The following is a 27078-nucleotide window of genomic DNA, read 5'->3' as shown; positions in this document are numbered from 1 at the left end:
ATAACGAAATGAAGGCAGAAATAAAGATGTTCTTTGACACCAATAAGAACAAAGACACAACGTACCAGAATCTCTAGGACACATTTAAAGCAGTATATAGAGGGAAATTTATAGCACTAAATGCCCACAAAAGAAAGCAGGAAAGATCTAAAATTGACATGCTAACATCACAATTGAAATAACTAGAGAAGCAAGAACAAACAAATTCAAAAGCTAGCAGAAGGCAAGAAATAACTAAGATCAGAGCAGGACTGAAAGAGATAGAGACACAAAAAAACCCTTCAAAAAATCAATGAATCCAGGAGCTGGTTTTTTGAAAAGATCAACAAAATTGATAGACCGCTAGCAAGACTAATAAAGAAGAAAAGAGAGAAGAATCAAATAGACACAATAAAAAATGACAAAGGGGATATCACCACCAATCCTACAGAAATACAAACTACCATCAGAGAATACTATAAACACCTCTATGCAAATAAACTAGAAAATCTACAAGAAATGGATATATTCCTGGACACATAGACCCTCCCAAGACTAAACCAGGAAGAAGTTGAATCTCCGAATAGACCAATAATAGACTCTGAAATTGAGGCAATAATTAGTAGCCTACCAACCAAAAAAAGTCCAGGACAAGATGGATTCACAGCCAAATTCTACCAAAGGCACTAAGAGGAGCTGGTACCATTCCTTCTGAAACTATTCCAATCAATAGAAAAAGAGGGAATCCTCCCTAACTCATTTTATGAGGCCAACATCATCGTGATACCAAAGCCTGGCAGAGACACAACAAAAAAAGAGAATTGTAGACCAATATCCCTGATGAACATCGATGCAAAAATCCTCAATAAAATACTGGCAAACCGAATCCAGCAGCACATCAAAAAGCTTATCCACCACGATCAGGTTGGCTTCATCCCTGGGATGCAAGGCTGGTTCCACATATGCAAATCAATAAACGTAATCCATCACATAAACAGAACCAATGACAAAAACCACATGATTATCTCAATAGATGCAGAAAAGGCCTTTGAAAAAATTCAAAAGCCCTCATGCTAAAAACTCTCAATAAACTAGGTATTGATGGAACGTATCTCAAAATAATAAGAGCTATTTATGACAAACCCACAGCCAATATCATACTGAATAGGCAACAACTGGAAGCATTCTCTTTGAAAACCAGCACAAGACAAGGATGCCCTCTCTCACCATTCCTATTCAACGTAGTGTTGGAAGTTCTGGCCAGGGCAATCAGGCCAGAGAAAGAAATAAAGCGTATTCAATTAGGAAAAGAGGAAGTCAAATTGTCCCTGTTTGCAGTTGACATGCTTGTTATTTAGAAAACCCCATCGTTTCAGCCCAAAATCTACCTAAGGTGATTAGCAACTTCAGCAAAGTCTCAGGATACAAAATCGATGTGCAAAAATCAATCACAAGGCATTCTTATACACGAATAACAGACAAACAGAGAGCCAAATCATGAGTGAACTCCCATTCACAACTGCTACAAAGAGGATAAAATACCTACAAAGAGGATAAAATACCTAGGAATCCAACTTACAAGGGATGTGAAGGACCTCTTCAAGGAGAACTACAAACCACTGCTCAACGAAATAAAAGAGGATACAAACAAATGGAAGAACATTCCATGCCCATGGATAAGAGGAATCAATATCGTGAAAATGGCCATAGTGCCCAAGGTAATTTATAGATTCAATGCCATCCCCATCAAGCTACCAATGACTTTCGTCACAGAATTGGAAAAAGCTACTTTAAAGTTCATATAGAACCAAAAAAGAGCCCGCATTGCCAAGGCAATCCTAAGCAAAAAGAACAAAGCTGAAAACATCATGCTACCTGACTTCAAACTATACTACAAGGGCTACAGTAACCAAAACAGCATGGTACTGGTACGAAAACAGAGATATAGACCAGTGGAACAGAACAGAGGCTTCAGAAATAACACCACACATCTACAACCATTGGATCTTTGACAAACCTGACAAAAACAAGAAATGGGGAAAGGATTCCCTATTTAATAAATGGTGCTGGGAAAACTGGCTAGCCATATGTAGAAAGCTGAAACTAAATCCCTTAATTACACCTTATACATAAATTATTTCAAGATGGATTAAAGACTTAAATGTTAGATCTAAAACCATAAAAACCCTAGAAGAAAACCTAGGCAGTACCATTCAGGACATAGGCATGGGCAAGGACTTCATGACTAAAACACCAAAAGCAATGGCAACAAAAGCCAAAATAGACAAATGGGATCTAATTAAACTAAAGTGCTTCTGCATGGCAAAAGAAACTACTGTCAGAGTGAACAGGCAACCTACAGAATGGAAGAAAATTTTTGTAATCTACCCATCTGCCAAAGGGCTAATATCCAGAATTTACAAAGACCTCAAACAAATTTACAAGAAAAAAACAACCCCATCAAAAACTGGGCAAAGGATATGAACAGACACTTCTCAGAAGAAGACATCTATGCAGCCAACAGACACGTGAAAAAATGCTCATCATCACTGGTCATCAGAGAAATGCAAATCAAAACCACGATGAGAAACCATCTGACACCAGTTAGAATGGTAATCATTAAAAAGTCAGGAAACAACAGATGCTGTGGAGGATGTGGAGAAATAGGAATGCTTTTACACTGTTGATGGGAGTGTAAATTAGTTCAACCATTGTGGAAGACAGTGTGGCGATTCCTCAAGGATCTAGAACCAGAAATATCATTTGACCCAGCAATCCCATTACTAGGTATATAACCAAAGGATTATAAATCATGCACACGTATGTTTATTGCAGCACTATTCACAATAGCACAAATTTTGGTATTTTGTGCTTTCATTTTCATCCCATTCAAAATGCTTTTTAAATTCCTTTTTTATTTCTTCTTTTATCCATGGGTTATGGAGAACTGTGTATGTAGTCTGTACATATTTGGGATTTTCTGTTACTGACTTCTAAAATTCAATTTTGATCAGAAAGCATACTTTGTGTGATTTGAATCTTTTGAAATTAATTTAGACTTGTTTTATGGTCTAGAATATGAACTAACTTGAAAATATTTTTTGTGCACTTAAAATGAATGTTTTCTGTTGTTCTCCTTATATAAATGTCAATGATGTCAAATTATTTGATAGTCTTGTTCAAATTGTCTATATTTTTACTAACTTTGTCTTTATCAATTGTTAAAAGAGAGTGTTGACATTTACCATTATAAGAGTAAATGTGTCTATTTTCCTTGCAGGTCTATTGGCCTTTGCTTCATATATTTTCAATCTCTGTTAAGTATATAAACATTTAGGATTTTTATGTCCTCTTGATGATTTGGTGCTTTTTTTTATCAGGAAATCACCTTCTTTCTCACTGGTCATATTCTTTGCTCTGACAGCTACTGAGTCTGATACTTATAAAACCAATCCTGCTTTTTATGATTGCTGTTAACATGGTATACATATTTTCCATAATTTCCCCACTTGCAAACTGTTTATGTCCTTATTCTTGTAGGAATTATATAGTGGGTGAAATAGTTGGCAATCTGATCATCTTTACCTTTTTTCTTTTCACAAGGGGTGTTATGTTTAATGTGATAATTTATATGGTTAGGCATACATTTCTTTTTAGTGTGATAACTGATTTAGTTCGGTTTAAATCTACCATCTTGACTATTTATTTCTATTTATCCCATAACTCCTTTGTTCTCTTTTTCTGCCTTCTTTTGTATTGAGTACTTTTGTATTTAATGTTATCCCTTCTGCTTGATTTTTAGCCATAAGTTTTTGTTTGTTTTTGGTGATTGATTTGGGGTTTGTAGTATACATTTGGGTCATTTGACCACCATGGCTTAAGAATCAGCAAATGCCTGGAGTGAAAAGCTGTCACAGAGTATCAGGTTCACTTCTGTGTACCCAGCTTCTTCCTGTAATCTTGTCCTCTTGATCCTGGCCACCTTGACATGCTCATATTCAGAGTTTTGATTCCCCTAGAGGAAGAGCAACACAAATATTGGGTCCACCTCAAAAATCTTTGCTTCTCTCTAGGATTGTGACCTCTTAAATCCTGACTACCTTGGAAAACCTCCAATGCCTTCAAACACTTTAAAAAAAGTATCCACTTTTCTATGTATTCTTGATTAGAGCATGGTTTTTTACAAGATAGTCCATCAGAGCTGAAACCAGGTGGACCAGGATCATTAGTTTTTGGATGAAGCATTTTTCATATTTGAAAGATAAAATTATTTGTAAATTTTATGCCTTATTAACATATTTCCACTATTTTAAAAAGTGGAATATTTTTGTGTTTACAGTATATTCGGAGAATATAAATAGCATCACAACTACTTTAGGATTCAAACTGTGTTCAATGAAACTTAGGGTTTCTCCAGTTAACTCTAAGAGCTCCCTAAAGAAGCTATTATAATGATGTCTCTATCATTATCTCTATATTTATATCTCCCCCCCACACACACACACACTCACACACACAAACATTAATTCAGCATGTCAAGTCTCCGGTCACAAAACTGTATGTGGAAATGAGAATCTGTGGCACAGAATAAAAAGTTTCCATCAGTGATATACACACAAAAAACTCACTGGAAAAATCATTTAAAATAATTTTTATCAGTAATCAGGCAAATTTCTTCTTGTTTTTGGCAAATAAATGCATTATGTTTATAAATCATTCTGCCTACATTTTGAGGTAACAAAAATTTAAATTTACAAATTATGTAAAGTGTTTATTGTTATGAAGTCACTAATGCTTTAATTCAAGTCGTTCTCCCTCTTAATTCATTTTATAGTTTTGGAATGGCAAGTAGAGCTAATGTTACCACAAACATTTCCATTAATCTGAAAAATGTGTTTTTTGAAAAGCTGCTCAGCACAAATAAGGCTATAAATAAAGCTTCTTTTGCTAAATAAGTTTAAATTAGTTACATTTCAAATAGTGATACCGTGCTGGAACCCTACGAAAAATGAGAGAAATGAGGGGAAGCAGCATTGAGTTGTTGTCTCTATACATTTTTTTTTTTTAATTTGAAGGGGACAAGTAAGTCAGGCAAATAGCGATTTAAATGGCTTTAAAAAAATTTCCACTTTTTTGCCTTTTAGTTTTAGTGATTTAGTGGTTATTGGCATTTCTTTTAGTATGAAAAATGAATTTATTTAAAGGCACTGATTTTGTGAATTTGTGTGAAGGCACTAGGCACTTACTGTGAAATTTTAACTGAGTTTTTATGGCTATGGCATAAAGCTAAAAAATCAATCCAAACATGGTAGCCATAATTTAATGAAAGGTGACTCTCTTAAACTGACTTAGTTCCAAATGTCTGGCCTTATTTTAATTTAATGGCTCTGTTTCTAAGCAATAATCTAATTTTAAGCTTTTTGTTTATTCCAAGCAAAGTCAAACAATATGTACATTTGTTAGGAATAATCTTTGGGTGACACTTGAGTTGATGTATCCCATTAAAAAGGATTTGGGGAGCCTCTTTTGAGGAACCTGTCCAAACTGTTTCTTCTTATGGTTTGTAGAAATAAAAGGGATAAAATCAACTACGTATCTCTCTTATTCAAAATTAACTGTTGAATGTTAAATATTTTCCACATCTATTCATTTCGGATTTATTGAAATAACTTTCAGAAGTGGGACTTCTTCCAAATTCTTAGAGCATTTTAACCATAAAAGGCATAAAAATATTTTGCAATCCCATGGGCAGTAATATGATATTTGGGAGTTTTTTAAAAGAAATGAACAGTGTATAAACTTTCCAAATTAGAAGTTTATGCGTAGTCCATCATGGACAACATTTATTTCAGTGTCTATAATGTGTTGAGTCCTTGAAATACAAATTGGACAAAAGAAAGGAAAATAAAATTTATGGAGTATGCCCTATTTTGTAGGTATTTAAACTGTTATCTAATTTATTTCACAGCACTACTACTAGGGTAGTAGGTTGCTATGGTCTGAATGTTCCCATCTCCCCAACATTGATATGTTGAAACTTAGTCCCCAACGTATGGTATTAAGAGGGGTGGCCTTTGGGAGGCAATTAGGTCACGATGGCTCCGCCCTCATAAAGGGGATTAATGCCCTATGAAAGAAGCCAAAGGGAGTTTGTTCACCCCTTCCACCAAGTGAGGACACAGTAAGAAGGCACTCCTTATAAAGCAGAGAGCAAGTCTTCTCTAGACACTAGAAATCTGCTGGTGCCTTATCTTGGATTTACCAGTCTCTAGAACTGTAAGAAATAAATTCTTGTTGCTTATGAGCCATCCAGTTTATGATATTTTTGTTATAGCAGCCCGAATGGAAAAGAGAGAGATGTCATCTCAATTTTAATGAGGAGGAACCTACTGCAAACCTGCAGTTAAGTAAACTGTCCTTGACTATAAAGGCAACAAATGAAGACGTGAAATATAAACACCAATAGAGGGAAGGAAAGAAAGGTACACCTTAAAGTAACCACTTCCATTGCATCCTCACAACAACACATTCATGAATTCATTCAATCACTCTCACTAGTTAGGATCTGGTATGCATCTGTCTATGTGCTGGGCATGAGGGATGTAAAATAAGTAGTTGTGGAGCCTGATCTCAAGGTTATAGTATAAGATGTAGTAATAGATTGCAAATGCCAATGAGAGAGGAATGCCCAAGGCAAACGTACTTTGCCCTGTTAGTTGAGATGCTGTCCTATGCCAGGCCCTGTCTTGTTTATCTGCACAACAACGGGAGACAGATATCAGTCCCCTTATTTTGTAGATGAAGAATCGAACTTCATAGAGATTAAGAAAATCGTTAATGGTAATCCAACTACCTGTGGTGGGGGGCTTACCTTTGAACCAAGCTCATGTATCAGCTTCTGTTTTTACCTTGTGCAAAACTTGAAATAATTCTCCACACTTTTTTGTGTCAATTATGCAGAGTACATTCATTCAAGGTTAGTGAGCAGTGTATATTTTCAGGAGATTTCTTTAAAAAAAAGTTCCATTGCAACACGTTTTTCTCACTAATACTGAAGATTCATTTAGTGATTAAAAACACATAAGCTTGTCATTAGAATGGTGATTGTGGACTGTTCCCTTCAGCACGCTCTTCATCCCAAACATTATTCAAAGCATCTCACGCCTCTGATTAGAAGTCAGCCTACTGAGAATAGCCACTACTAGGGTGGTCAGTGATGATGAAAACCTCCCCAATAAGGGATTCCCGAATGCCCAGATAAGAGGAGTGTATCCTCTGGACATCCACAGGTGATAAGTAGAAAATGGCTAAACAGATAGTACATTATTTCATCTCCCTGAACTATCAGAATCCTTTCTTTTCTTTGCATCCTGCCAGGGAGGTTCTGCCACAACAACCTAATTGACTGTATGGCAAGCCTAGCAGCCTAGCAGACTCTTAATGCCACTCCTGAGTGCTGGACCCACATTCTCAAGTCCCATATCCTGAGTGCACTCACATCAACACATTCGCCTGCCTAACTTGCTATTTAATTATCTTCTGTTGGCTATCCTTACAGTCAATGCTCAGTCATGTTCCTCAGTGTTGCATCCCAATTTCTCCCTACACCTACTCCTGCCCAGTAAGTTTTCTGGACACCACGCATATACATGAACAACCCAATTCGAATCTCATTTGAGGATCAGTTTCCTGAGGCCACTCCTGGTATCAATTACTATAGAGTTAGGGTTCTAAGAGAAAATAGTGCACCGAAAATGGGTCACTGAGGAGGGTTTAATAAAAGGACTTTATACAAAGGTGCAGGCTGGTTTGAGGGAAAGTAACGGGGATGGCACAGCACCCTATCTCTGTTATTATCCCTCGGGTGATTGGGAAAGGGGAAGGAACAGTTTCCAGAATACAGGGAGAAGAGCTGCATAGACAGGACAGAAACTATAACCTGTGAAGGATGCACCCAACATGTAGTGATTCAATGGGGAGGGAGCTGGGAATGAAACCACCCCAGCCTCACGCTTTCTCCCACCCAGGCACCCTGCCAGCATAGGTAGAAGACCAGGAAGCAAAGGAGCCTCTGGATGGTTTCCATAACATTAGCATTCTGAGGCACAATGTAGGGTAGAAAAAGGGGTCTGGAGAGGCAAATACAAGATATCCAAGCAGCGGGCCAAATATTTAACATAGGACTGTTTATGTTATTTAAAATGCATTTGGGAAGCAGCTATGTTCAATTATAATTGTTTTTCCCTAGATAACTAATTATGTTGAATAGGTGACTGCATTCATTTTGTGAAAGCGGAACAATTAAATATTCAGAATTCAGCCAAAGAGTTTATCTTAAGGAACATTTCAAGTTTTGAAAAATTTACATTTATATCAGAGTTATGCTCATTTGCATTTAATGATCATATTATTTCAAAAACATTCATTATTTAACAAAGAATAATGAACTGCGTTCCCTTCTCTTTTCTCAATTTCGGCTGTAATTTAATACACGGTACGGTGTTCGTTTTCATAAACTGCACATAAACTGAAACATATATATTTGGTTAGCAGTATTTATTACATAAAAAGAACATCATGGGGTTCTTGGGTAGAAAGTATAAAGAAATGGAAAGGGTTGTAAAAGAATAATTTAAAATAACTTCATTACACTATTATTTATATCATCCTTTATTCTTTTAGAGTGCATGTTTGGAAGGTAATAATTCAAACTGTGTTCTATTTTGTTTGGGTTTTAATTGTTGAAACTTCTGTAGGTAATCAATATCACATGCTGCTTAACTGAAAAATGATCTAAACAGTCTCTTTCATTCATGGTTGTCTTTGATACTTTTAAGGATTAACTCAAGTCTGCAGAGGAAGCTTCGGACAGTGGTTAAGCTTGTGGACATTAGTAATAGATTTCATGTTTTAAAAATATGGTTGAAGAGGTGTTCACCCTCTATGGTTGTTGTGAAGATTATGTGTGTGTAATATTTAAAGTGCTTAGTGCCTAGCATACAGTAAATGCTCAACTAACTCCACTTCCCTTTGCACTACATGTTTGCCTAGTTAACATGTTATGCCTAGATCTCTTCACAAAGATAACTAACTCACAGGAGGCTTCCTTGATCCACTGATTATAAGAAGCTCTCTAATATACCTCTTTAGGGTAACCTCTATTTTTCCTTTACAGTACTTGGTTTGTAATTATATGCCTGTGGGTTTACTAAATTAATGTCTGTTTCTCTTGCTAGGCTCTGAGCATTTTGAAACTGTGTTTGTTTTACTAGCCAGTGTCACATGATAGCAATAAAAGTAATATGTGTACAGGAACTTACTGACTGACCGAAAGTCTCCAGAGTACTGGGAATGCTGGTAGGCATACTGCATTTGTTCAATAAATACCTTGATAATCAGGTTGCAACAGACACTGACCTGGAAATGCATTTAGAAGACAATGATCTTCAACCCAGAATTGTTCCTGAGTGGAAATACTTGCTGAGCTTTAACTGTACAGCAGCTTTGATCATGTGAAATTAAAATGTATGCTTCTTCCTGTTCCAGAAGCCAAAGAGTACAGGGAGTCCAACGTCTGTCTCGCTCAGGTACCAGATAAGGTTTTAGAGTTATCAGTAGCAAGTCTTGCTCACAAAAGACTTAGCTTCAAACACTGAAGCACCTCTCTCCATAACTTTAGTCTCAATTGTTAAGAAAACATTTTTCAAATGAATAAATTTTGTTTGCACAAGTCAAAAGAATTTGAAGTTTGCTTATACTATGAACAGATATTTATTAAGCACCTATTATGAACAATGGTTTGGGAGACAAGCCATTCATGGAGGAGAACTGTTTTGTTTTTCTTTAACCAGAAATCCAAGGGGGCTTTTCTGAGATTGAAGAGCAACAACAGGAGGCTAGAGTGGGTTGTGCAAGAAGCAGCCAGACACAGGGGAGGAGAAAATGAAAAAAAAAAAAAAAGGAGTAAGCATTTTGGGGATGATTGAAATATGGGGCAAAAGAGAGAGATTTTGGCTGCTGTTATGAATGGGAAATGTATTAGTTATCTATTGCTATGTAACAAATTACCCCAAGCCTGGGCGCTTAAAACAGCAAATATTTAGAAATACACAATTCTGTGGGTCAGGGATCTGAGCACAGTTTAGCTATGTGGTACTTGCTCGGGTCTTTCATGATATTTCACTCAAGCTGTCAGTCAGGCCTGCATTCATCTCGGGGATCAATTAGAGGAGGATCTACTTCCATGCTCACTCAGGCATCTGTAGGTGGGCCTCAGGCTCTGGCCTTGTGGGCCTCTCCAGATGCTGCCAAGTGTCCTTATAGCATAGCGACCAGCATCACCAGTGCAAGAGAGAGATCAAGAGAGGAACCGAGATGGAAGCCACAGGTTTTTTATAGCCTCATCTTAGAAGTGGTATTCTGCCATTTCTGCCATATTGTATTCACTAGAAGAAAGGCACTAAGCCCAGCCCACTTTCAAGGGGAAAGAAATTAAGTTCTAGAATATTTGGAAGAATTTGGGCATATATATATATTTTTTTAGACAGGGTTTCACTCTGTCACCCAGGCTGGAAGGCAGTGGCACTATCTTGGCTCCCTGCAACCTCCACCTCCCAGGTTCAAGCGATTCTCCTGACTCAGCCTCCTGAGTAGCTGGGATTGCAGGTGCCTGCCACCACGCCCAGCTAATTATTTTTTTTTTTTGTATTTTTAATAGAGACGGGGGTTTCACCATGTTGGCCAGGCTGGTCTCGAACTACTGGCCTCAAGTGTTCTATCTGCCCACATTGGCCTCCCAAAGTGCTGGGATTACAGGCGTGAGCCACTGCGCCTGACCTTTGCACATATTTTTAAAACCAACAGAAAACTTAGGAGACTATCCAGGTCTCTGTGTGATGCCCTATGTATCATCTTTGGGCTGAGCTTTTAAAGAAAGCTAAAGATATGTAGTAAGAAGTCACCATTTCCCTCAAGCTCCTAGGAATCAACTGTGTGTAGGGGGCAGCAGGAGTTTATGTGCGTGCATATGTGTGTGTGTGTGAGAGAGAGAGAAAGAGAAAGTAGAGGCAGGCCTGAAGGCAGCCCAGCTAAAGTCAGATTACATATAAACTGATACCAAAAAGCACAGTGCCTTAGTTCACATCAATGGTGGTCTACAGGAGGGAGGATTCAGCATGGTCTACAGAAGTCAGAAAAGTCTTCATAGAAGAAACATGAGTTGCTCCAGGTCATGAATATTAGTATGTTATATTTATTTAATGTATTTTGCTTATTATTAAGGAAAAGATCATTCAAGTCAGATTTCCGCTCTTTAAATGAAGCAAAATAACTGGGTTCATTTGTTAGCTTATATTATGTCTTTTTTTCCCATCTAAAATACTTTATCTTTTTATATGAAAGTCTCTTATTATTTAAGTTACTGTGTATTGAATAGGGGCGAAAAAAATTCCTTGAATAATGGATGATCTACCTCTTTGGTGCTCCTGCTGTTTAGAGTGTGTGTGTGTGTGTGTGTGTGTGTGTGTGTGTGTCTCCTCACAAGCCTTTGTACATTTATATGATACTGTATGTACCAGGCATGCAAATCTTGAAATAAGGGAAAGTAGGTTGCATCTCCCATCTAAATTCTTCTTAGTCCAAAGTCAGTGCTCTGGGAGCTATGAAACTCCATATTCATCAGTTAAACTTGCTACTTCTGCTGTGGTCATTAGTGGTTCAGGCAAATAGAAGAAAAAGTAACTTCTCTCTACCACATCCCCCTTTATATTATTTCCTTGATCGAGCACAGAACTATTTTGCCACAGAGAACTCTGTTGTTGTTTTTTTTTTCCTGTTTTTTTTTCTCCTCTTCACTCCTATAATGTCAATGGTGCTGATGCAGCTGCATAATTTGCATAGAAAGTTTCTCAATTCTGTAGTCAGAATACCAATCAGGTGGCCTCTTTCTAAGCATGTTTATTCTTTCTTAATTGACTCTTCACTTGCATGCTTTCATGCACAATGCATATCTGCTTGTATATTCTCAGCCATCTGTCAAACACTCACCAAGCCTAAAGAGTGGCCTCATAAGCCAACTTGAACACTATGAAAACATTGGTATGTGGCCCAATATTATAGAACTGTGATCAAAATCTTCTTTTTTTTAAAAAAAGCGATCAATAAAAATATATAACCCTAGAGTCTTGGTTGACCTACATTGATTATATTTATTAACATGTAAGTCTGCATTCACCAAGATAGAGCCAGCTATATATTTATGGTAAGTGACCTTTTAGTTATAAACAACTGCATTTATCCACTCCAACTGTAAGCAATCCTACATGATTTCTCGCCCATAGAAAGGAATCCACTTTGTCATTCTATTAGTAACTGCTACCCAGAGTAAGACTGGCTGATCATAAATTTTGGACTTTACTAATGAGAAGAACATTTGGAAATATACCCATGGGAAGAATAGGACAAAATAGTTTAAATTGAAAGTCCTAAAAAATCCTAGAAAAATCTGGGTTTGATGGTCACATACTCATAGATCATCTAGTTCAATTTCCCTTCTAGTGCTTTAAACAACTTCAGAAAATATCATTCAACAAAAGCCATATTGCTAAACTTGAAATATATTCAATGAAGATGTAACCTATTATCTCTCAATTCATTCCATAAAACTTAAAGTGCCGTCTCTCTGCCAGAACCTGTGCTGAGAGTTGGTAGTATAAAACTGAGGAAGGCTTGAGCCTCTGCCCTCCCACATCTCATCCCTTCCATTTCTAGCTACTTCTATATTTAGAAAGTGATTGCATTTATTTAGTAAAAATCCTCCCTAGAAGATCCAACGATCTTTGGTTTGCCATCTGGGAGTTATGCAGACAAGACAAATCTCTTCTTTATCTTGCTAGTCCTTTAGATTTGAAGACAGTTATATCCACTCTGAATCTTTTCTTTTTCAGAGGCCTCTGGTCTTGGAAAATCCAGGTTATTTTCCTTTGAAAATATTTTGATTTGAAAATGTCCACTTTCAAATGTGGGTTGCTGAACCTGATACAGTTTACTTTAGGCATGCATATCTGGACACCCTAGAAAAGACTGAAAAGAACACTTTAAGCCAGAAGTGTGGATTATTAATGGATTCTGCGGGTTTGTAATCATAGAATGGAAACATGATGATTTTTCTTAGACTGCATTCATTCCCCCAAGTCCTGCCATCTATTGGCCAGATAGTATCATAAATAGCAGAGTAAATCCCCTTAGCTAAAGTCCTTGTTTTCTAGGTCGTATTGTTATCACCCTGGACATTTTTTATGACTTATATAACTCATGAATAATAGCATACTCATCCTCAAGTAATAATTAAATCTTCATTTGCAATAGAACCTTTTGCTTTAGGGGAAAAGGACACTGCCTAATCACATAAACATGAAATGCATCTGTTCAAAATAAAACAGACATTTTTATAATGTTATGCATTTTTTAAAAGTTAAATAAGCAAGGAAAAAAGAAATAATGCTGAGTAAGGAAAATAAAAGGGAACAGAGTAAAACTTTGGTAATTTAAGCTGTTACTTTTTAAAAATGAGAACATGTATATATGCTATAATACATGCTGATTGCAAAACATAATTTCAGAAAAATAATTTCATAAAGACAAGCATAAAGGAAAGAGAAAGTGAAGACGATCTGGTATACCATTAACATCAAATGCTTTTCATCATTTTCTTGACAACCCAGGACTACTGCTAACAATTTGATGTATGTCCTTCAGGACCCGTTCTCTCTCTCTCTGTGTATGTATATGTATACATGTATGTATATGTATATGTATACATATACATACACAGATGTGGGTGTAAAACTATAAACTGCAGTCACAATGGACACATTTAGTAGCTTGTTATCAAATAATTAACATAGTGTGAATAACTTTCCATCGTAAGTACAACACTATATGAATACTCTTAATGATGATAGAATTATATAGAGGCACCATAAGAATTTTAAACTTCTTCTAATAACAGACATTTGGCTACTCTACAGTTTTTTCCCATTATAATCAAATATATGCACCCATATTTCTGCCCATTGTCTGATTATCTACTTGGGATAAATCCAGTGAAGGACAATCCTTGGCTCAAAAGGTAAATACAAATAAAAAATTTGATATATCTTGCCAAACCACTCTCTGGAAAGTTTAACAATGTACATTCTTCCCAGCAATATATGAGAATGCCATTCATCACATTCTCACAAGCCAATGGTTTCATTTTAATTTTCGAGAATTTGATTTTTGTTGAATCTACATTGCTTTGAGTACTGTAAAGGGTGAAAATCTTTGCATAAGTTTATTGGCTATTTATATTTTCTCTTGTAAATATGCTTTGTTAATTTTCCCATTAGTGTGGTAACCTTTTTCTTATTGATTATATAGAATATTAAGACTATTATGCCTTTTCTGTCATTTATACTGGAAATTTTATTTTTAGAGTTTGATTTTTAAATTTGTTTATGATGTTTCCCTCCCCTAGAATAGAAATTTTAAATTTTGATATAGTCAATAATATTAGTGGCCTCTGGTAGCTTACAGTCTTGACAATAGTTAGCCATTTCCCAAGGTGGTCCATATAAGGCAGTTTCTCTATAACAGAAAACATGACTAATATAGACATGTGTTATTCCATTACCAGCTTTTAATTTCCTGGTCATGGGCTTAATGATTAATAATTTAAGATATTGATTTAGGTTTTTCAGTCTACACACCAAAATAATATTTTCCAAATATAACTTTGTATAATTAATCAATAAAATAAAACTTTTCTCCTTTACATTAATTGATTTAGTGAACAATTATTGAACACTAGGTGAATGTATGTAACTCCTATACTCAGAAAAACAGGAGAAACAATAATGTCAGTTACCCAGATCTCATGGAATTACAGATAGTAATAGGTTGCTTGAGATATCACTTTATAATTAGAAGTCAATTTCTAGGAGAGTGGATGCTGACAGTATTTTTGAACAAGACATTTAATGATGGGGAAATAACAAGTAAAAGGTAATGTAAGAGAAAGCACTTTTTATTCCTTCCTTCTTCTCTCGCTTTTTTTTTTTTCTGTAAGAAAAGTGTCTCTCAGACGAAGCTATGAGGGGATAGTAGGCACGGGTTGGTAGCAAAATGTTAGAGAACTTTTCAGGCAGTAAGAACAGCCTCATACTGCAAGGCAGAGGGAAATGAGCAAGCTGTAATTACGAAAAGGCCAACCTAGCTCAATCAGAGAACTGGTCACAGAGGAGCTGAGATTGATGCTCGTGGGCCAACAGATGGGAAGACTTGGGTGACAGACTCAAGAGTTGAGATGTCATGTGATCTGTGATGGAAATCATCTTTAAATTATGCTTCTGCCATTTATCAGTTATTTTGCTGGAGACAGATTCCTTGAATTTCTCCTAAAAGATTTATATTTAGAGAGGGATGATTATTTTTCTGTGCTTCGGAGAAAAAGGACTGGAGTGAAGTTTGATAAATTGTATATCCAAGCATCAACCATTTTCTTTAAATGATAGATTCTAAAGTCAGTTAGTCACACATGCCAGGTAGAGCAGATAGAGTTATTTTAACACAACAATTTCTGATTGATTTTCTTTAGCAACACCCAATGTGAGTAGGTCAAACTACAAATTATGGCCTGTATGATTTTCTCTTCCAGCAGTTTGCTAATAGGATCATCCAACAAGAAAAAAGCCTTTTTCAAGATTAAAAACATCATCTGGATAAGGTTAGATTATTTTGATAGGTACATCTCAAGGGTAAACTGAAGAGAAAAAAAGACGTCTTTATAGCTGTGCTTCAGTTGCCTTCCTCGTTTCCAAAATATGATCTAATGTGCAATGCTGTTTTGGTCTTTTTTTTCTTAAAAGGGTGAATGTTTACGTAAGTCTCATATTTTGTTTATTCAGGACACTATAACTTTATAGTTTAAAGAAAGAAAATAAAATTTATGTTTTTATATGGTTATTTTCTGCCACAAAGCTAACAATGTTTAAGTATAGTGTCATTAACACCCACAATCTATGTGGGTTTTGAAAAAAGGAAGGAAAAAGTGTTTTATTTTGTTTTTGCTATAGGAATAAGTGCTCAGAACATGAAATTATATACAGTTGACATTCACTGACTTTAGAGAGGTCCTGCATTTATTGACCTTAAGTGGTATTATTTCGGGTTATGAAAGGCTGCCAAAATGTGACTCTAGTCAAGGTAAGCACTTAGGCATATTTATGATTTTCTTTAAATATCTTTCTAAGTATATCATATTTATTATAATCAGATTCTGCTACAGAACTGCTTTCAAAAACAGGGCCTCCACCAATGGCTGCACAATCTGTACAATGCACAACTCCATTAAACACATGGACTGCAATGTGAATGGTGCCCCTGGAGCTGTGCAATGGGGCTTATGTGAAAATGCCCATGCTGCAAAATAAAATATTGAAACAGATTGAGTGAGTTGGCTTAAATGATTACAAATAAAGCTATACCTATCTATCACATTTTGTAAGTTAGAGAAATTATTAAAGCAGACTTAATCTTATGTTTTTATATCCAAACACAAATGTGTATATATGTGTGTGTGTATTGAAATGCATACATAGGATATAACCTTTGAAAATACAAATGATCTAAGATTTGATGTGTTGCCACTTTGGTGAAATTAAGCTGAATAAATATTTTTACAATATGATAAATATGCATAATTCATGATAGAAATTTTATTTTCTTGGGGAAAATTTGGGATGTTATAGCACCACACCAGATTTTTACTCTATAAATGACTTTTTAGTAAACCTAGTTTATATTGAAATTTTAAATATGGTAGCAACACACTTGTAAAGCACTTAATTTTATGGATTGAGAGTTCACGTATTTTTTCCTATGCAGCCTTTCGTCTTGTAAAAACCCAGATGAAATCACTCTGTCTATCAATATGTTAATAAGTTTGTTTATATGCTGCACTTAATTTACAAAATGTGCCTTAGCATTATAGTTCTTGGGAATGAACTAAGGAACAATTTTATTATTGTACAAAAATATGTGAAGACATTCACATTGTAAAAGACTAACATTAAATCTGAAATATACAGAATAAAATGTCCCTTTTCACATCCTATTCCATTCCTATTTCCACCCAACTACCCAAAAGTAAGCCATATTAATTGTTAGTATAAATTCTTTTGGTTTTTATACAATCACTTACATGCATATACATGTCTACATATTTTCATGTTTATTTGCTTTTAAAAATAAATGGGAACACTATTCATATTGTTCTACTTCTACACTTTTTAGATTAAGAATATATTTTAGAGATATTAACATAACCATACATAGGAATCTACTACATTCATTCTAAAGACTTGATAGTTTTTTATAGTGTGACTATACTTCATTTTATTTAAATGAATGTACACAACAAGTATTTATTGAGTACTTCCTTTAAATAAAGTATTTCCCTTCTGATTTACCTTCTGCAATTTTTAGCTGTAATAAACCATGCTTTGATGAATATTCAGGTAGGAAAAGCTTTATATAATATGAGTACATATGTCTACAGAGAAGATATTTAGGGAAGAAAGATATTCACATTCACAAAAACTTTATAGATTTTGCCAATCTGCTCTCCACAGTGGCTTTACAAATTTAACCTTGCACCAACTAAATACAGCTATGTTTTCTTGCATCCTCATTAACAAGGTATTAATCCATCTTTTTACTATTAGCTAATCTTATATTTAAGAAATACATATTTTTTGCAGGTCCTTGATAACTATTAAGGTTGGATATCTTTATATCTGTTTATTGGTAAAGTATATTATCTGTTCATATTATTTGCCCATGTTTCCGTTGCCTTGTTTGCCTTTTTCTTGTTTTATCAAAGAAACTATTTGTGTATAAAATATTTTTGGGCTGGAATCGGTGGCTCACACCTGTAATCCCAGCACTTTAGGGGGCTGCAGCTGAAGGATCACTTGAGGCCAGGACTTCAAGATCAGCCTGGGCAACAAAGTGAGACCCCCATCTCAACCAAAACAATAAAAATAAAAAATTAGCCGGGTATGAGGGTGTGTGTCTGTAGTCCCAGCTACATGGGAGGCTGAGGTGGAAGGATCACTTGAGCCCAGGAGTTCAAAGCTGCAGTGAGCTATAATCACATGACTGCATTCCGGCCTGAGCAACAGAATGAGACCCTATCTCTAAAATGATGAAAAAAAGAATTGACCTTCGTATGTTAATTTGCAAATGTTTTCTCCCAGTGACTTAAAAAATTTTATTCACAGTATTTTTCATCACATCTTAAAAAAATGTATATGGCCAATTCCACATTTAAAAATATTTTCCTTCATATTTTTCTCATATTTATTACTATAGTTTTGCATTTTAAATTTAGTACTTCAGCTGATTTTATTGTTCCATCTTCCTCCTCTCTTAGCTTAGCATTATCATTTATTCAATGCTTCCCCCAAGGATATAATATGCATCCTTGACTTATTAAATATTTATAAGTGAGTACTTTTACTTTCCTCAAACAATGGGAAGGGCTTAGAAAACTAACCCACTTACCTTGCTGTCAACTTATATGCTATTGTCATTGTGTATTTTAAACCTCACAAAACATTTTGTGCAACACATTTGATATTTATTTAGATTCATCGATCGATCTATCCATCCATCCATCCATCCATCTTAATCTGTCCGGTATCACTTGCTCTTCATTCCTTTCTATTTCTCTCACTTTCTGTTTGGAATCATTTTCTTTATGCCTGGAGAGCACCCATTAGTATTTCCTTTAGTGTGTTTCTGTTTGTAATAAATGTTCTTATTTTTTTAATTTAAAAATCCCTCTATTAAAATCCTCATATTGTCTGTTCGTATTCTTTGCCCATGTTTCTGTTGCCTTCTTTGCCTTTTTCTTATTTTATCACAGAAAGGGTTTTTTTCCGGAATGAAGTTCTAGATTGACAGTTATTTTCTTAGGACAATTTGAAATTACTTCATGGTCCTCTGGCTCTCATTATTACTGTTGAGAAGTTGACTGTCAGTCTTATTGTTACTTCTTTGAAGGACATATGTCTTTTGTTTTCTATGGCTGGTTTTAAGATTGTCTTCATCTTTCATTTTTAGAAATTTTACTATAATATGCTTAGGTATGGATTTACATGTATTTTGGGTTCAAGTAATATGCTTTGGTGTAGATTTACATGTATCTGGGGTTCAAGTAAATCCTAAATCTATGTCCTAATGGTGTTGGTTAGTTCTGGAAAATTAACGCTTCACATGTGACTTCTATCTTCTCATTCTAGAATTGACTTTTGTACTCTCGTTATACCTTTTACTATATCCATACTCTCTTACCCAGTTTCTGTGTTTATCATGCTTTTGCATCCCCATGCTTTATTTTAGATTTTTTCTTTTATCTTCCACTTTACCAATTTTTCTCTTCAGTTATGGACTAACTTGTTAAACACATCCATTTGGTTTTTAATTTTTATTGTATTTTTCTATTACAGAACATCCATTTACTATTGTAATCTTTTTTTATCTGCTAAAATTTATATATTTTATATATATATTTTTATTTCTTAAGGATAATTATTTTCAAGTACATGACTACTCCATCATCTGGAGCACTTGTGGTCTATTTTTGTTTTCTGTGTGATTTTTATTATATGACAAACACTGGTTATGAAAAACTGTTGATACAATCTGGAGTGTAGCATGATTTTATTTTACAGAGGAAGTTAACAACACTATACACAGCTAACCTAAATCCACCAGAAATGGAGAACATTTGGAGTTGAAGTTCAGTCCATGGTAGCTAGGGCTGATCTCCTAAAATGTGGTCTTGTGCAGACCCAACATGCTACTTGTAAAATCTGCTATATTCTCTTCCCCCTCCAATTTTTGTTCTCCTAGCTCCATGTGTCTACCAAAGCTTCACTTCTCAGCTTTTAAGTCTCTTAGCCACCTTTTCCAAACTTGTAGATGCCTATAGGTAGAAAGCATTTCTGAGTGTCAGGCTCATAATCTTTTTTGAGCTTTTCTAGCTGAGCTTTCAAACATTTAAGTCTTAAAAAAATCTTGTCCAATTTTTCTAGTTGTTCTCAGTGGAAGTGTTGACCAAATTATAGTTTGCCATTATGGAATATGTCTTCCATTATGGGAAATGAATCTGTTAATAAATTGGATTCATTTTTAAGTTTGGTATAAGGTAAAAATCTAATTTCTTTTAAACAAACACATAACCAATTATCCCAAGTAATTGTACATGCCAATTTACTAAATATTTGTATATGCCACACACTAAAAATCCACATATGCACAGGTTTATTTCTAAATTTCATACTTAAGAAAAATAAACAATAATAATTAAGTATTAAAAAGAACTATGAGAAGGTATTGCCATACTAGATAACAAGACAGTTGATAAAGTTGTGGCCTCTTCCTCCATCTTCCAGGCCAACAGTGTGACATCTTCAAATCTCCCTTTTTCTGACTGTGATCCTCCTGCCTTCCTCTTTCTCTTATATGGAGATTACATAGATCCCACTTCAGTAATTTAAGATAATCGCTCCATCTCAAATTCATTAACTTAATCAAATCCGCAAAGTCCCTTTTACCATGTAAAGTAATACACTAACAAGTTCCAGGAATTAGTAACAGTAATCATCAACTATGTGGCCAATATTCATACGCCTCAATTATCTCATAACTGTTTTGTGTTTGTGGTTTGGTTTGTCTATCTGTCTGTCTGAAGTAGGATCCAAATAAGATACCTACATTGAATTTGATTCAGTCATTTTTTAATCTATAGGTTCACCTGTTATATATTTTTTTTATTTCTTTGCAATTTATTTCTTGAATATTCCATGTCTTCTGCCCTATAGAATCTCCTACACCCTGGTTTGCTAATTGCCTTTTTGTGATATCCTTAAAATGTTCCTTTATCTTCCATATTTCCAGCAAATGAGAAGTTAGTGTTAGAAGACTGACCAAAAGACCAGCCAGTTCAAATTGCAAGAGCAATATATATGGGGTTTTGTATAATTTTATTAAAAAGCAGTGATGTCTGGTTTTCTTTTTGTGATGTCAGGAGCCACTCATCATCATTGCCTAGATCTATTATTTTATTAAAGGTTGACAAATGGTGATATTCTATTTCATCATTCTTTCCTCACTTATGAAATAGACACTTCTATGATTAGAGGGGATTTATGTTTTTTTCTCATCTATCCACAATTAAAGAAACTAAATTTCATCAGTGTTATCTAACTTGAATGCTTGCCTAAGAATTAAATTTCAAACATTCATGTTTGTCTTCTGGCCATTATTTGGTCCCAGAGCCCTGAGATCAGCATAAATAATCATATTGCTGGGGCAGGTCCCTACCTCCTCCATGAAAGGTTGTTAATTTAAAAACAGGTATTTGTACCAAGGGTTAGCAAACACTTCTAAAATGTCATAAAATACTTTCACTAATCCTTTAAAATGCCATGAGTGGCCTAATTCTTGAAGCCCCAGTATCATTCTCTTAAAGATTTTTTTTTTATTGCTCTGGTCAGCTTGGGGAAAATACAAGTGACAATGGAAAATAAAGCAGCCAAGCCTGTCTACTTTCTCCACTTTATCTTTCCATAGCATAAATGTCACCTAAATATATCCTTACAATATAAAAGAAAGGCATGATTGTGTAATTAACAAAGGAAAAGGGAGTTCTTTCTGAAATTTTTTCTTGATCACTCTCAATATCTACTTATGCTGTTATTGAAGCCTCTATCATTTTCCCAAAGTTTTGCTTGAATAGATGAGATAGGATTATATTCCAAACTGATAATTATTGCAAGGGCTGTCACGCGATATGATGTAATTCTGAAATGGAAACGTTTTTCAGTGAAACTTTGTCAAGTGACACCTAATTTAAGCTACAGTATGAGGAGACTGCAAAGAAGTAATTTTTATGAAAGTCAGAAGCAAAAAGGGTTCCTTGTTTTCTGGCAGTTTACTTTTAAAAGTCTAGCATTAGAACAAGTACCCAAATGAAGAGTGAGTAATGGTGACTGAGGTGTTTATGAAGCAAGTAATTTATAAATCCCAGAATAACAATACCCAGGAAGTCAGAATAGCTGGCATGTTCCATGTGGTTCTTAATATCAGGAAAATTACAAAGATAATGTGAATATCCTGTTACTCACTGTTTGTTTCTGATTATGGCCACTCCTGTCCCTGGTACTTCTAGGAGGCAACAAAGCCCCTTAAAGTAATTGTGGACCTACAGAAGCACTATTTCTTTAATGGCATCTTTAGTCTTCTTAAAATGATTCCCTGGAATCTACAAGGAACTTAAACAAATTTACAAGAAAAAAACAAGCAACCCCATCCAGAAGCGGGTGAAGGATAGGAACAGACACTTCTCAAAAGAAGACATTTATGTGGCCAACAAACATATGAAAAGAAGCTCATCATCACTGGTCATTAGAGGAATGCAAATCAAAACCACAATGAGATACAATCTCACACTAGTTAAAATGGTGATCATTAAAAAGTCAGGAAACAACAGATGCTGGAGAGGATGTGGAGAAACAGGAACGCTTTTACATTGTTGGTGGGAGTGTAAATTAGTTCAACCATTGTGGAAGACAGTGTAGTGATTCCTCAAGGATCTAGAACCAGAAATACTATTTGACCCAGCAATCCCATTACCAGGTATATACCCAAAGGATTATAAATCATTCTACTATAAAGATACATGTACACATATGTTTATTGAAGCAGTATTCACAATAGCAAAGACTTGAAACCAACCCAAATGCCCATCAATGATAGACTGGATAAAGAAAATGTGGCACATATACACCATGGAATACTATGCAGCCATAAAAAAGGATGAGTTCATGTCCTTTGCAGGGACATGGATGAAGCTGGAAACCATCATTCTCAGCAAACTAACACAGGAACAGAGAACCAAACACCGCATGTTCTCACTCATAAGTGGGAGTTGAACAATGAGAACACATGGACACAGGGAGGGGAACATCACACACTGGGGCCTGTTGGGGAGTAGGGGGCAAGGGGAGGGATAGTATTAGGAGAAATACCTAATGTAAATGACGGGTTGATGGGTGCAGCAAACCACCATGGCATGTGTACACCTATGTAACAAACCTGCACGTTGTGCACATGTATCCCAGAACTTAAAGTATAATAAAAAATAAAATAAAACAAAATAAAGTAAAAACATGTTTTCCTACTCAGAATTCATTTCTAGGAATTACAAATATGTGATTATAAGTAAGTTTGTTTGAAAGTGTCTCCAGATAGACCTTTCATTGTAGAACTGCTGTCCTATGCACTGAATTGTTTATGTAGTATTAATTGAGGGGTTACTGTATCCTACATTATACTATATGCTGTAGTAGAAAAGCAGCAGATATCCTTGTCTTCAAGAAAATTACTGTTGAGTTGTAGTAACTATATCAACCCACAGGAAACAATTAGGAAACCATATAACACAGTGAATATTGATATGCTTATTGGTGCAACAGTAGCCCAAATTCAGCAATAAGAGATCAGTTGGCACACAATAACAGGATTGATTAGAGAGTTTGTCTAAACCTTTTGTTTGAGATTATGATGCAATTAAGGTAGGTTTGATCCACTGAGGAAGTGGGATCTAAATTAGGTCTTAAACAATGAGTAGAATGAAAAAAAAAATGTGAAATTAGAAGGGATTTCACTGAGTTACCATTACCTTTACTTTACATAATTATTCTTTTTTGCAAATTACTAGTTGTTTTTTTCTGATTTTATTTGTATGAAGACATATGTACCTTATCCAATTGAACTTTGTCAAATAATCCATAAATACACAAAGTATAAATGATTAACAATGCTTTTAATGCCAAAAGACAGCTTATTTTCCTAATGCAAAGATCACTTTATATAATTATTCTTTTTGCAAACTACGAGTTGATTATATTAACACTTGAATAATCTTGACAAGAAGTTGCTTTAAGCAGTTAAAGATCCAGATGCTGATCAGCATGCATTAAGTGATTCTGCTTAATTGGTCCCATCTAGATAAATTACTTACCTCAGTTCCTATCACAATTTCTTCCCTGGCAGAGTAGAACATAAACTCGTATAGCTTGTAGTGTTGAAATAAGCTGAAATATAAAATAAATGTGCACTCTGATAAGTTGATTTCAGGAAAAAAAACACAATATGTAAAGACATTTATTAAAGGAAACTTCATATTGATCAAACTAATGCTATCAGACACTAAAATAGACTTAGCATCCTCCTTTATTCCAAAAGAAATTGTCGGGAAATGCTAAGAAATTAAGTTTTATTCTTTAAGGAAAGGACAATATAACATAGTACCTAGAATAATATCAGTAAATCCATCTGTAATGAGTGGGTAAGTTAGGAATAAGGGAGAAATTAGATGGCATCTTGACTTTTCCTAGCTTAAAAGCAAATAATGCACCATTACTAAATAACATGAAACTTTACATTATTTGCTCTTTTGCTGCAAACAGGAGTCAATTTCCTCTGGTACAAATGGCACTGAATTATATAATCTACCTCTATGTCAATTACTTCTCACATTCTCAAACTGTTTCAAGATTAAATTAATCTATAATAATACCTGAAAAATGGCGCATGAACTAAAATCCATTTAGAAAATGTCTGAGTTTTCTGCAGAATATTCGGTCATACATGAAAGGGAAAAATTAATTTAAGAAAGATCATTTCTTCAGTTCTTACCCTAAAGACTAGGTGGTCAGCATACAAAAACTATAAAGAACCAAAGGATAGAAGTTCCTTAAAACAAGTATTCTAGTAAGTTTAAGGAGCAATGCATTATTAAGAGTTAAAAATTTACAGAAGGGCTGACTTCTAATATCCTGTTTGTGATAATATTTGAATTTTTCTAGTTCTCTTCCTGCTGGTTGAGAAAATTAATAGACTCATAATACAGCAAAATGCCCAAGAACAAAAAATTGTCTTAGTGGTTTCTCTTTCACTCTGGTGCCTTTTGCTATTTAAGGAAATTGATTTTAATATAACTGAGAAATTAACATTTGCAAAATGTAGCTACAGAGCATGTATAATAATGGCTTCTCCTGGATGTTGTAATGGATCAAAGTTTCAATTCATTTGAAATCAATGAAGAAATCCTCAGGCAGCTGAGTCTCTCTGAGTTATATTAGCAGTTGATCTCACTACTAACACAATCCATTAAAAAGTGATGGGTGTGCAGAGTCTGTCATGGTATTTTGGGGGAAAAAAACCTCTTGTACATTCAAATTACTCATCAACATTCAGAAAAGTAACTTAGCTTTTGACATTACTTTGACTTGTTGGCTAGAAAAATACATCAAGATTAGTGAAGTCTGATAATTCAATGATGCAAAATAAATTCAAACTCTCCCTAACTTACGCTGGTTACCTAGAGAAAGCCTTAAGATAAAAAATATTAGACTGGCAATAACTGATTTTAAGTAGAAAAATTAAAGACTATAGAGTATTTTGGAAACAGCTTGGCTTCCTCTCAGTGAACCGGCATAAAATTTCCCTTTCTCCATCTTGCATCACACAAAGAACTTAGTTCATAGATCTTCTTTCCTGAAATTTCATAATCTTTCAGCCTTATTCTTTTAATTGCATATAGGAATTAGGTTGTCCCATGCCAAGAGGGAAATTCACTTCTTAACACTGAAAACGAAATGCATGATTTGTATGCGGTGGTCAAAGCTGCAGGCTTGGGGGCAAGGCCAGGACTAGGGCCTTGTCCAGCTTTACCAGGAGCGATTAGGTGGTGCTACATGGGAACAAAGTGACACTTCAGCTGCGATAATGCATTTTCTTCTGCTTCTGACTGACTCAACTTCCTAGATTATTTTGTCAAACATTTAGTCTTAGTCCTAAATTGAAGAGAGATGAAGTGAAAATAATTCAAGATGTCTGGCTTGATGCCTGGAAGTGCAATACCCTGTGGTTTACAGAGCGGCAGGGTTGATTTTCTTATTTTGGGTATATGCCTCTTATATTGAGTGTACACCTGAGATTACTATCGCCTAATTCCCAAAAATAGGTAGAATCCACAACGGCAGACGTGTATTTGGGCCGTATATATGTAAATGATGTTTTATACTAAAAAGCTGCAGAAGTATTTATATTTGTATACATGATACAATACACTGTAAAAATGTACAACTAGATTTGCCAGTACTTACAGTCATGTGGGGGAGGAAATTTGGTATTAGTTTTTTTCAAATCACAGACACATGACAGAGTGTGTTAAGGGCATCAAATGAAATTTCCATATTTTTGTCAGTTAAGTTTCATGTGGTATGGGTCACGTTCTAAAAACTGCTCTCCCTAAATTGACTAGGGCTTTTAGTGGTTGGGTAAACTTAATATCGGGTTAAATTCAAACACTTATACTTTTGATAACTGGGTTACCTTCATATTTATAAAACTGCTTTGTAGTCATCAAAATGAAAAATATTATATGATTTCATTGTCATTAAACTGTTTTTTTCCTTCAACTTTTAACTTTAAGGGTACATGTGCAGAATGGGTAGGTTTAAACGGGTGCCATGGTGGTTTGCTGCAGAGATCAACCTATCATTTAGGTATTAAACCCAGCATCTATTAGGTATTCTTCTTGATGCTGCCCCTCCTCTCAGTCCCCCCTAAACTTTCATTTGTGGACCTTTAAGGGGTTCTGAACAGGTGTTGTAGAAAAACATATTTTCTTTTATACAACTGCAGACTCAATTCCAGATATCCTACTAACTGATAGTTTATAGTTCTGTAATAGGGATATTTAAATTGCATAATTTCTTTGAAATAACAATATGAAGACTTAACAGCATCAACAATTGCTGTGATTTACTTTGACTAATTTCTTAAATACTACTTTTTGTTTTATTTTTAGTGAAGTAATAATATTAGGGATTTATAATATGTGAAATTACCCTGGTTAGAATCTAAAGGTGACGAACATGGACATCCCCTCTTAACTTAATTGTTTTCTGAAGGACAATGTCA

At 35.0% G+C, this 27078-nt stretch overlaps 1 protein-coding gene across 10 annotated transcripts in view; it reads right to left on the bottom strand.

Annotated features, from left to right (window-relative positions):
- Positions 1-27078, bottom strand: part of CABCOCO1 (ciliary associated calcium binding coiled-coil 1) — a 103003-nt gene that overhangs the window by 51608 nt on the left and 24317 nt on the right. For 8 of the 10 annotated variants that reach the window (XM_009458522.4, XM_009458523.4, XM_009458529.5 and 5 more), the window contains one exon: positions 24110-24182. In XM_009458522.4, the coding sequence (XP_009456797.1) occupies positions 24110-24182 (73 nt within the window). Of the gene's footprint in view, positions 1-12758; positions 13060-24109; positions 24183-27078 lie in introns of those variants that run through there. The other 2 variants (XM_016918376.2, XM_063781828.1) reach the window with 1 other exon arrangement.

Source organism: Pan troglodytes, chromosome 8 (genome assembly GCF_028858775.2).
Source record: "Pan troglodytes isolate AG18354 chromosome 8, NHGRI_mPanTro3-v2.0_pri, whole genome shotgun sequence".
NCBI lineage: Eukaryota > Metazoa > Chordata > Mammalia > Primates > Hominidae > Pan > Pan troglodytes.
This window is presented reverse-complemented; position numbering and strand designations above follow the sequence as displayed.